The sequence below is a fragment of the Natrix helvetica genome, assembly GCF_964273705.1.
Source record: "Natrix helvetica genome assembly, chromosome: 3".
Taxonomy (NCBI): Eukaryota; Metazoa; Chordata; class Lepidosauria; order Squamata; family Natricidae; genus Natrix; species Natrix helvetica.
Genome location: NC_138549.1, coordinates 83,776,262 through 83,788,409, shown reverse-complemented (window position 1 = coordinate 83,788,409; position 12,148 = coordinate 83,776,262). Strand labels below are relative to the sequence as shown.

General features: G+C 37.8%; 2 protein-coding genes across 6 annotated transcripts in view; one reads left to right on the top strand and one right to left on the bottom strand.

Annotated features, from left to right (window-relative positions):
• BCAR3 (BCAR3 adaptor protein, NSP family member) overlaps positions 1–3,245 on the top strand; it is a 102,301-nt gene extending 99,056 nt beyond the window's left edge. For all 4 annotated transcript variants that reach the window (XM_081946043.1, XM_081946045.1, XM_081946046.1 and 1 more), the window contains one exon: positions 156–3,245. In XM_081946043.1, the coding sequence (XP_081802169.1) occupies positions 156–343 (188 nt within the window). In that variant the 3' untranslated portion in view covers positions 344–3,245. The remainder of the gene's footprint in view (positions 1–155) is intronic.
• FNBP1L (formin binding protein 1 like) overlaps positions 2,823–12,148 on the bottom strand; it is a 59,333-nt gene continuing 50,007 nt past the window's right edge. The window contains exons 12-15 of one of the 2 annotated variants that reach the window (XM_081946056.1): positions 10,531–10,625; positions 7,457–7,605; positions 6,296–6,454; positions 2,823–5,010 (exon numbers count right to left, since the gene is read on the bottom strand). In XM_081946056.1, coding sequence (XP_081802182.1) covers positions 5,003–5,010; positions 6,296–6,454; positions 7,457–7,605; positions 10,531–10,625 — 411 coding nt within the window. In that variant the 3' untranslated portion in view covers positions 2,823–5,002. Of the gene's footprint in view, positions 6,455–7,456; positions 7,606–10,530; positions 10,626–12,148 lie in introns of both variants that reach the window. The other variant, XM_081946055.1, reaches the window with a different exon arrangement.

Here is a 12,148-nt window from a genome sequence, read left to right as displayed (position 1 = left end):
TTTCGGCACGCAACAAGTAAAAGCTTAGCCCTCACTGACCTACAGCAACCTCAAATCATCTGCTGCAGTCAAAAGTGACTTAAACACATGCAACATTTGGTACCAAAGACTATATTTTATAGGTAACATTTGTACATTTCCATTTTCTTCACCAGGTTTTCAGCCAGATGACACAATGAACGAAATCTTCAAAACAGAATTTCAGATGAGATTGCTTTGGGGCAGCAAAGGAGCACAGGTCAACCAAAGTGAAAGATATGAAAAATTCAATCAAATTTTAACTGCACTTTCCCGAAAATTAGAACCTCCTCTTACCAAGCAGATTGACCATAGAAATGCCTGATGTGGACTCTCAGCTAAAAAGAAATTGGTATACTTACCAAGAAAACGTTTTTTTAAAGGAAAGCTGTAATTTATGTTGCTTATTTCACAACTCCCTAGGGCCTAGGGCAAAGACTGCCAAAAAAAAAACCTATAAACAAAATACTTCCTTGGGAATATTTGCTGCCTGCCAACTCGCTTCTGTGCTGCTAGTGTAATTTTTTTTTTAAAAAAAACTTATTTCCCCAATCCCATCCCCCCCCCAAAAAAAAACAAGTTTTAGGCCAATCAAAAATCATATAGCAAACACTGCATCTATACCCGATTGAGAATCAGGACACTGCTTCATGGATTATTATTATTATTATTCTGAAGAAACTGCCATAACCCTAGATGGGGTGTGGAAAACGTGGTTATACTGTCAAAAAGTTTTTGTAAAGTTCCGTCTGACATCAAGAAGAATTTGTAAACTGTATTTATGTACATTTATTTATGAGTTGCTAATAATGATTTGTGATTTATAAAGGATTATTTATTTCTTACGATTGTTACCTTTCATGGACACCTCCAGTCCACTCTAAAAAAGTGATCATTTTAGGACTTATATGCAATAATGTTATTAACAGTCTGTTTTGTAAATATAAATAGAAGTTAAAGAAATGTATTTTTAGGAGGTATCAGTTGTATGATATCCCTTAAATAGATATGGAAAAATTTATAATAGCTGTGAATTAAAGAATAACACTTGACATATTTTATGCCTTATTTTATTTTTAATGCCTTATTTTTATGGTCAATGAAACACAAAACGACTTGTTTGGGGACTCAAGATCCAAATATCTTCACATTCTGCAACGTTGTGACTGATTCTTCCCTTATTACTTTATATCAGGGCAGTCAAAAGTCGCGGCCCACAGGCCAGATGCATCACACGCTAGCCACACCCATGCCCAGTTTAGCAAGGGGGGGGGAGTTCCGCTACGTCACGTGACGCCACGAGTTTGACAGCCCTGTTTTATATGGATCTTTAAAAAAAAATCAAAAGGCTTTAAAATATATGCATGTCTTCCACCATTGCAGATTTTTTAAAAATAATTCTCTAGTGAAGGAATTACAGAGAGCGGTTTCACTCCTACAGTTTTCACAAGCAGTAATGGGTTAAGTGACTATAATACTTGTATAAATTTCACCAAATTGTGAAATTGTGATAGTGCTGCACTACCAAATTTGTATCTTACTATTTCCCTGTGATCTAAATTAGCTTTTTTTAGGATTTACATTTCATGTTGGAAATATAATAATTTAAAAAATCTTTTTTGTTGTTCTAACTATACAGACGTTTGCTGTTTTTAACCAGTTACACAATTTAATGACTAACCCATTTAAGGCCATACGCTGAGAGAACAAGAATACATCATCTCTTTTTCTCTCTCTCTCCTCCTAATCAAATATCCCTCAATGACTTAAGGAAAAAGAAGACATTTATCTTCCTCTTTGTACTCTGGAAGTCATGGTGAGCATGACATGAATCCCAAGACAGAGGAAACAAGCTAACGTAATAAAAGGCATTTAAATCCACCATGGCCGGATCAGTCAACTGGAAAATGTGAAGCTTTTATTTTAATAAGCTAGTAAGGCAGACCACCGATAGCAGACCTTTTAGCACTGCTTTTGAAATCTATGGCTGAATACTTTCATTATCAGTTCCAAACAGAGACTTTTCCATCAACAAGGGTACCTTAACCTATAGTTTCAGAATTCAAATGAATGCACAAATTTTAGGACAATGCTCTTTTTTAAAAATTTACAAGATGAACATGAATGATCCAGCTGGGATTAGGAAAGCAAGAGAAAACAGAGAGGAGAAAAAATGAGGATTAAAAAATGGGAAGAATCATTTCCTTTTTATAGTAGTCCTGAAATCTGAGTCTCAGCATGCTACAACTATGTAGGTCAGCAACCCCCCCCCAAAAAAAAAATCTCTAGGTATTTTGGAATCCTCCCAAAAGCTTCTGTTTGCATGAGTGCAGTTCTTCCAGAAGCCACACTGAAGTGTATTGTTGCAGCCACTTCAACTTTTCTCTGGCAGGCATCTGCATTGTGCAGGGAATTCTGTGCTCCTTATTTGTTTATGGAGGCCAAATATAAATACAATTCTTTGTTGCATCGTTTAAACATGCCAAAAGTGCTGCTGTTTCTAAGTGTTCGTGCAATTAGTAAACTTTAGTGCAATCCCAATCTGGATCCGTCTGCATCTTTGGCAAATCAGGTGGAGTATAAAGTGAACTGAAAGTCACCTGAGAAACTGTGAAAAGAATTTAAGTAATCCCAAGGAGTAATTCTGGATTGGAGGACTAACAGTGAGGAAAACATGGAGATTTGTCTTCCTGGTGGTTGCAACTTTTGCTTCCCTTCACCACCCAGGCCTATTTATGATAAATTAAACAAGACAAAAGCCGCCTATTGACTTGCCTGCAACAGAAGACAAAGAAATGATGAGGGCCATGAAAAGATTGTTTAATTCCATGAAAATATTTTGAAGAGAACGACTATTATTTAACAAAGCATTTAAACATTTAAAAAATCAACACGTGCACGAAAGATTAAAAATTACTGAAAAGTTATGACTCAAGACAATTAATCCTCAACATTTCAAAATAATTTTAGCCAACTGTGCAAGTACAAAGATTTTTTTCCTCCCCTTTACATTTAACTACCCTCATCATAAAGGTTGCTTTATACCACAGGAAGGAAAAGATCCTCCTGAGGAAACAAATCCTGCCTTACAAAAACAGTAGCACAAAAGAACCATTAGTCCTTTACTAGAAGTGTTAAAAGCAGCTCAAACTGGCTGTTAAGCTAAATCCATAGGGTTCTTGGCTGGAAGAATGAGAACCTAATCATTATCTTTCATTTGGAGATTTTTTTAAAAAAAACAACAACCCAGCATTAAACAAACAACTATTCGATGTAGTTTGGTCAGTAATGGCATATGGTCACATTATTATAAATAACCCTGTTTACAATATCCCAAAACTCTAACCTTTAGTGTTTTATCACCCTCAATGTAAATATGCTAAATCATCTGTGTAATAGTGGCACACTTAATAGTAAAAAGGAAGAAATTTCCACACAAGAGTCACACAGATTTAGTTTTACCGATAGTACAACTGCTAGTAACACTGAAAAAATTTCTAAAGGAATCCAGCATTGCTGTGTTCAAATATTGCTTTGATTCCCACCTTCAGAAAAGCAGGATTTTAAATATTACCACAAACAGCAGTAAGCTGGTTTATGAAGCTTAAATTTAACTGTTCCTTTGCCCCTCCCATCCCTTCCCATATACTAAGATTACCCTATTTTGCTTAGATTCGATGTTTTCATTAACATAATTCACAAATGGCAGACAAATAACATGAGCAATGACAGGGTGCTGCGGATATATTTACATGTATAAATGTGTCCAAATCGCAATGTTTACAAATAAAAGTGCACATAGATCATTACAAAGTATCACTCCAATTTTTAACTGGTCCTTACAATAAAGCATACTTGGAAATAGACAAACACTGCAGTTCATTTAAAAACTGGTGTCTTCTCCCATCCCCAACTCAAAAAAATAGGCAATTAAAAAAGGCTCCATAAAAATCCTATTAAAAACATTCATTGGACGTAAAATAAAATCGAGACATGTACTTTTTGTTTTTCAATGTGTCACGTTCACAATGCACCTTGTGTTGTGGAATGGTAGAGATCGAGAAAACATCTACCATTGGCTACCAACAGCTGCAGAACTGTAGAAAGATTCAGGAGGTCATACAGAGCTGAGACCCAATAGCCCTTAGCGGGATACTGAAGTGGTATTGTTGGCAATCAACAGATTTAGGCACTCGAGAGTTTAAGGCAGCATCTGAATGACAAGCACTTGATTTCTGAAAAGAGTTGGTTGTCTTACAGCGGCAAATCTGTGCTCTTTATTATCCTAGGATTTCAGTGCTCATGAGAAATTATTGAGGTGCTGAGGATAGGCTGGAATGGCCTAGTGCTGAGATGTATTCCATTCCCAAAGCAGAATGAATGTTACTTTCACAGCCGGTGTAACGTCAAAGAACTGGAATGGTCCCAATGAAGAAGATAAAACAAACAAACGAATTACAGTGACATAAACGGGCAGGGAAATAAAAGACTTTAGTGCTGGAGGATGCTACAAATGCAAGAGACGAGGAAGAACTATGGAAATACAAAACATTAGGCAAACATGCCTGACGCATTATCTAGACATGCAGGAAAAGGTTAGGGCGAGCATGGAAGTGGCACAGGCAGAAGACTGTCAATGACAAGATTTCGACTCAATGCTGATTTTAAAAAAATGGATATGGAAAAGGAAGCTGAAACAGCCAGTATAAAATGCAAGTGGTAAACAGCCAGCATTTCAGAACTTCAAACTATGGAGCGGATATGTTTTCAAACCGGGGTGTTTGGTTCTGTTGGAATGGAGCTTTTAGCTTACCACAATTTGGAACACACAAGAGAAATGCTAACATTGTTAGTGAGAAACATATGCCAACATGCTTTCATGCAACTGGCTTTCCCCCATTTTGCTGGGCCTAACACCCTCCCCCCAAAAAGCAGCTGCATGTAACCTCCTTCAACATCTCGCCCATTTTCTCAGATACCCGCTTCAGGAACCTGCAATCCGAGAGGAAAAGAAGAACAGAACAGAATTACCAGGGGCCATTCAAAAAAAGAGAAGCACAGTCATTTTTTCCCCTTTATAAACATACACTTCAGATTATTACGATTGTACTAGATAATGGCTCAGATCCTTTGCAAAAGTTCTCCATGTCACACTTTCTGAATAGACGTTCACTCAGTAGAGAATTAGTGCAATTTAACTTCCAAATGATCCCTAGCTCCGAGTGAAAATGTAGAAGTATGAAAGCCCAAGTAACACAAGTTAAAACACGCCAATTCTAACCATTTGATACCACAGATTAACATCCTCATAAAACAACCCGATGCCGGCATGAAAACGTCTCCGCGTACAAAGACCTTATCTCTTCATTTTTTTAACAAAAGGAACTGGTCTGCATCTATTCCTATGGGCACTTTCTATAGGGATGAATGGAAGCAAGTGAGACCTGCAGGAAGCAGTTGTAAGCGGTTGTGTATACAGAATTGTACAAAATCCCCAATACGAGAAAGAGCAAAAAAAAGGAGCTGATCAGCAAGCTATGCGGCCGCTATAGCCATTGCAATCCTTGCATGTATCATTTGTAAGAATCCCAGATTTGATTTTGAAAGGAAAAGCTGCAAAAGTACTTACAGAATAGGAATGTTTGTAAGCCTATATCGCAACTCCCTAGATTCCATTACATGCAGGCAATGGCATGCAAGTCAAAGTTTTCCTTTGCTTCTGCATAACTTTACATTGTATTAGCCTGCAGACTGTTCTTACAAAATGTATGCAGGGTATCAAACGGGCAGAGGGCAACGAGAAGTAGAGTTGCTGTTCAGAAAATAAAAGTTAAACGCCAATCTTCATCTTCATTTAATTAGGTTTAGATATTGCTTGGACACTGGAACAAGCTCTGGTTCAACAAGAAGAATCGATTGTCCAGAGATGGTGTAAATTTGTTCTAAAATGATGCTCTTTTAAAAGTAAGCAATAAGCTTTACAAGAATAACATTAAAACAAGGAAAACCAATAAAATACGGCCTGACCATGTACTGAAAAAGAAGACATACAAGTACATTAAGCAAAGATGGCACTGAGAACAATCTAAGTTGTTATATGCAGGGATTTTCCAGCTTCAAAACTGAACTCTTATTTTGGGCTCCTGTAGCCAATCACATATTGAAAGGACTCCTAAATGGTTTTGGACTTTTTCCATCCAATTACGTGCTTCAGTATTCATTAAGCAATGTTCATGGACAAGACGATGGACTGGAGATTAGATATACGTTACTGCACCTTTACTGTTTTTTTCTAGAGTTACATCTATGTAGGTAGTTGGCACATATCCTTCTTCTCCGTTCTGCCTCCGAGCTCTTGTCCATCCATCTCCTTTATCTTCCTCTATAATATACAAAACCTCCCCCTCTTTCATGGCAAGGGTACCTTCATTGTGACCTAAGAGGAAATGAAAACAAAGTGTAGTGTTTAGGGTTTCTTGTTCCCTTGGAGGATTTAACACTGGTCTCCTTCTCAGCCCTCATTTTTCACTCTGGGAAGTGGGGACCATCAGTTCACTGCAGTGGAACAGATGTTTCAAATTGTAAGCCAACAGATGAAAACCTGGTCTCTCGTTGCAAAGTTGAATCCTTGCCAACGACTGCTTTTCTAATCTAACATATTTATTTTGTTATAATGCAGAAGTACAACAGAAACACATTGCAGCATGCATTTCCCAGAACTTAAACCAGATGCCATTGTAAAAATTTACATACTATTAGATTTAGATTATCGGGAGAAAAAAAACTGCATACAAAGATGCACACACAATGTTGTGTTGGTGTGTGTGTGTGCGTACACATACATAGAGAAATGTGCACATACACTGAGCTCAAATTAAATGCTTTTGAGAGTTCCAATGTCCTGTAACTGGCTGGTGACTGATTGCTCATTAAGAAATGAGTTTGCTACCTGCATGATATGTCTTTGGTAGGGAGAGATTTAAGGTCATGGGTTCTACTGTAGCATTTACTTGGATTCTGCTTTCTTAGACAGGCTGTCAAATGTATAAGCATGCCCTATGCATGCTAATTATAGCTAATAATGCTATGCTGCTGAGCTTTCATGTTGCCAAATTCAAAAATTGAGTTTGTTGAGTTTTCCAAGTTGGTTGAAATACAAATACAACCTTACCAAGTGCACTGTGCATTAGGAAGAAGCTTCCAGCCAAAAACCAGAGAATCCAGTATTTCTGCAACATGGTTATGTGGAGCATTTAGCAGAGACTATCCCTACTTTTGTGGTAAATTACACGCCTTGAGTTCCCATTGTTCTTATAGTGTAACATTCTTAACACTACAAATCATGTTTTGTTGAACAAGAAAAACTCAAAATAACCTGGATTGATTCAAGGTCACTTCCATTTATTCTACATGTAGGCTTAAGTCAAATTAACCTTACCATCAAATGGATAGATAGCTTTACAATGTCCTATAGCTGGCAAAGGATCGTCATCTTCAAACTCGTCATCAAATTCATTATGGGGGCCATGCTGCTGGGGTGGGCTCCGAACCTCTTGCTGGGCATCATCTGTGTAGCTCCCCTCCGGACTAAAATGTAATAGATAACAGAAAGCACCTTTGCATTTCTTTAACCAAATCCGCATAGATTTTTCATCAGTTAAACAGAATCTCAAACATGTTCAGATTTCATTGCAAATCGTTAACCTTTGAGGAGTAAATGTAAACCCATTCTATATATGGACCTGAATACTGCAGAAACCAGAAAGAGGGCTCAGAAAATATCTATAGACACCTCATATCCTGGACATAATCAATTTTGTCCTGGACATAATCAATTTTGAAGAGGGAGTCAAACTATTCTCCAAAGCACCTGAGGGTAGAACAAGAAGCAATGGGTGGAAACTAATCAAGGAGAGAAGCAATTTAGAACTGAGGAGGAATTTCCTGACAGTGAGAACAATTAATCAGTGGAACAGCTTGCCTCCAGAAGTTGTGAATGCCCCAACACTGGAAGTCTTTAAGAAGATGTTGGATAGCTATTTGTCTGAAACGGTATAGGGTTTCCTGCCTAGGCAGGGGGTTGGACTAGAAGACCTCCAAGGTCCCTTCCAACTCTACTATTGTATTGTATTGTATTAATTTCAACTTCTCTCCTCAGGATGCTGCTATAGGGCATTGCATGCCAAAACTACTGAAAGTAGTCCGTCCATCCCCCCGGTGTCATCACTCTGCTGAACACCTATTTCCCACAGCACTGTCTAAATTCTCATCTTTTCTCACCCTCTCATCTTTCCTACTATTTTCTCCTATTGGTTTGATTTATGATTTATCAATTGTTTATTATGATCTATGACCTATTACTTGCTGTTTACATGTACACTGTGAGCTTATGCACCAGAAGCAAATTCCTTGTGCGTCCAATCACACTTGGCCAATAAAGAATTCTATCTGTGATTCTATCTGTAAAATGTTACTGAAAAATACAGGCAGGGGATGAACGTTGTTGGAGACAGAACATACAATTTTGCTTTTAAAAACAAAAAAGCTTTGATTCCATCTGTCAAGCATATGAAAATATAGAGCAATAACACTGGTGCTTTAAATGCGCTCATTCTACTGGAATAAAATCCTGTCTCTCTCCTGTTACATCTTCAGACTCTCTCCACCACGCAGGGTTATAATGGTAGGGAAAAAAAAACCTATACAATACAATACAATACAATAGTAGAGTTGGAAGGGACCTTGGAGGTCTTCTAGTCCAACCCCCTGCCTAGGCAGGAAACCCTATACCGTTTCAGACAAATAGCTATCCAACATCTTCTTAAAGACTTCCAGTGTTGGGGCATTCACAACTTCTGGAGGCAAGCTGTTCCACTGATTAATTGTTCTCACTGTCAGGAAATTCCTCCTCAGTTCTAAATTGCTTCTCTCCTTGATTAGTTTCCACCCATTGCTTCTTGTTCTACCCTCAGGTGCTTTGGAGAATAGTTTGACTCCCTCTTCTTTGTGGCAACCTCTGAGATATTGGAATAATGCTATCATGTCTCCCCTAGTCCTTCTTTCTCTTAAGCTAAACATACCCAGTTCCTGCAACCGTTCTTCATATGTTTTAGTCTCCAGTCCCCTAATCATCTTTGTTGCTCTTCTCTGCACTCTTTCTAGAGTCTCCACATCTTTTTTACATCGTGGCGACCAGAACTGAATGCAGTATTCCAAGTGTGGCCTTACCAAGGCATTATAAAGTGGTATTAACACTTCACGTGATACATACCCTTGTTTAAAATTTCAAAGTGAAACAGTCCGTAATTTTTAATCCCCACTTTACTTAAAATAGAAAATGAAACATTTTGTTTACCTAAAAAGTTTTTTTTAAATTTCCACTGACTGCCTAAAAAGAGCAGAATATGTAGGAGTGTTTTACTTATTCAGCCTGCTTTGCCTGTATAAACAACCCTTAACTCATAGTTTCAATCTTGTTACACTTCAACTGCAATGTAATGTAATGAAGAGAAGCATATTTATTCCTTAGCAGTTAGCCAAGCATATAAAACTGACTGATGAATGGTAAAGCTTTTCTATGGGAGAAGGAGAACTATATGAAGTTGGTTAAATCATTTAACGCTGAAGGCATTTTTGCAGGTGGAAACTTCACATTCCTCTGTTATAAACACACACATATCACTCTTTCTAAATATTATTTTTGTCTATTAAAAGACATGAATGTTTCACTTTTTTAAACAATTGCAGCAATTTATAATATATGAAAGAAATCAATTCACTAAAAATGCAATTCTATTATTTAAAAAAAAGAAGTTTAAAATTCTAAATATACATATCAGAAGATAACAGAAAAGGAAAAAAAAACAGGGTAGGAGACGCTGGTGAACATTGAGAGCTGCAGGTATTTCCTTTTTATTGAATAAAAAAGTTCAATAAAACTGGAACTTTGTAAATAAAACGTCTTGTCATATGAAGATTTAATGCAAAGCTTTTTCGAGATGAGGAGACACAAATAGATCTTGTGAAAAAAAGTCTTTTTATATTTCTTTAGACACACATGCACACAGACTTTATATATTTTAGTAAAATAACAGGGTTCTCATTCTGTCTTGTCAAAGGACTGGATGAGAAGCCAGCTCTTCAGCAGCATCTGAAGGAGGGAGAACCTTATCCCAGAAGTCAGGTACTGCTACAGAGAAGGCAGACTTCTGGCACACCTGTGCAAGGAGGTGCTTTGCAAACTAAGGAACATATTTAGTGCACCTCTCTTCCAATAATTAAATCAGCTGTATTTTCTAAGTATGTCTGGCTCTTCCTGGCTGTAATTGTATGTCGGAAGAGAGGCGTTTTATATATTGTATGTACTTGCTATTGCAAAGCACAACTTTCAGAGGATTTTGCCTTGCTCTATATTTTAGGTATATAAATTACAGCCACTAAATTTACTTGTTTTAGAAATCTGGATTTACAATCTACTGGTACCTCAGACAAAAAAAAGTGTAATATACTGACCTCTCTCTTCCTTGGGTTACGAGATGGTTTATGTCACTGCTGTGCCTTCGGTCTCCTCTTGTAGCTACTTTACCTTCAACTTCAGAGAGCCATGCCTGAAGAGAGAGAGAGAAACCCTGTTACCTGTGCCAGGATTAAATATAAAAATTCTGTTCAAGTGTCCAGAATCCTTCTGGAACCCATAAGCTGTATTTCCTGTACGTATGTCTGCACTTTTAGATGTTTTACAGTTTGTTTGTTTTTTAAAAGGGACATTGGCCTTCTGCAGTTCAAAATGACAGCCTCCAACATTACGGTTCCAGTTATCCACTTGGTTTCATATGGGTGTTAAAGGCCTACACATAGGCATGTACCGTATTTTTCGGAGTATAAGACACACCTTTTTCTCCTCAAAAAAGAGGGTGAAAATCTGGGTGTGTCTTATACACTGAATACAGCATTTTTGGCCTCCCGAAATCACGCCCCCTTTGCAAAAATGGCTGTGCATAGCTTTTAGGAGGCTTCCAGAGTGCTCCTGGAGGCTCGGGAGGGCAAAAATGAGCAAAAAATGGACCCTCCCCCCCAGCAGCACTCTAGAAGCCTCTTAAAGGCTAGGTATGCCCTTTTTTTTGACAAAAGACGAGCCCGTTTTTGTGAAAAACGGGCTGTTTTGGGGAGGTCTGCAGTGCGCAAAAACTTTTTTAAAAAATTTGCCTCTTCAAAATCTTGATGCGTCTTATACTCGTGTGTCTTATACTCCGAAAATATGGTAATTATTTGGAAATATTTCTTCCTCTCCAGGAGAAAACAGATAAATGTAGCTTGGGAATAATTGGGAAAAGAATGCCAAGGAACATTTAAAAAGCACTAAAGGGAGATAGAGAATTGACAATTGCTTGTCCTATGTTGTGTGGATACACAAGCATGTATGTATGGTCAAAGGAAATAAAAATTTAGTCCAAAATCAATTTTATGTTCAATTGTCATGAAACCACCACTTACGAACTCTCTAAGTATGCAGACAGTTAAATTCATCACAGTTTAAAATGCCATAGCTAGTAAAACTACATTGTGTAAACTATACAGTCTTTGTCTGTTTACTAAACTTCCAATTTCATTTAAGAATTTAAGCTGACCCAATATAAATTCCCTTAAGTGTACTATTTTCAACTGGGGCAGATTTAAATAAATAGTATAATAAAACTGTATCTACCAAAATATTTTTGTAATTGAAGTACTTCCAAATGTTCTATTAAGTACAGAAAAGTTACAGGCTCCTTGATTCAGTATAAAGGTAAATGAGTCCCTGTGAATTTTACTCTGCTAGGTGTTGCTGTCTATAGGGAGTGGTGATCATCTCAGTTTCAAGGCCGCTGAGTCGGTGCTGTCTGAAGACATTTCTGCAGTCATGTGGCCAGCATGACGTCACAGAGCGCTTTACCTTCCCACTGAAGTGACATTTATCTAATTACATTGGATGTTTTCAAATTGCTAGGTTGGCAGGAGCTGGGGCAAGGAAGGAGCTCACCCTGTCTCATGATGGAATGGGGGACTCGACGCCGCTAGCTCGGGGCGGCCAACAGGGGGGCAAGTCTTCTCGCCACCTCTAACTCTCCTCTGCCAATTCAATATCGCCATC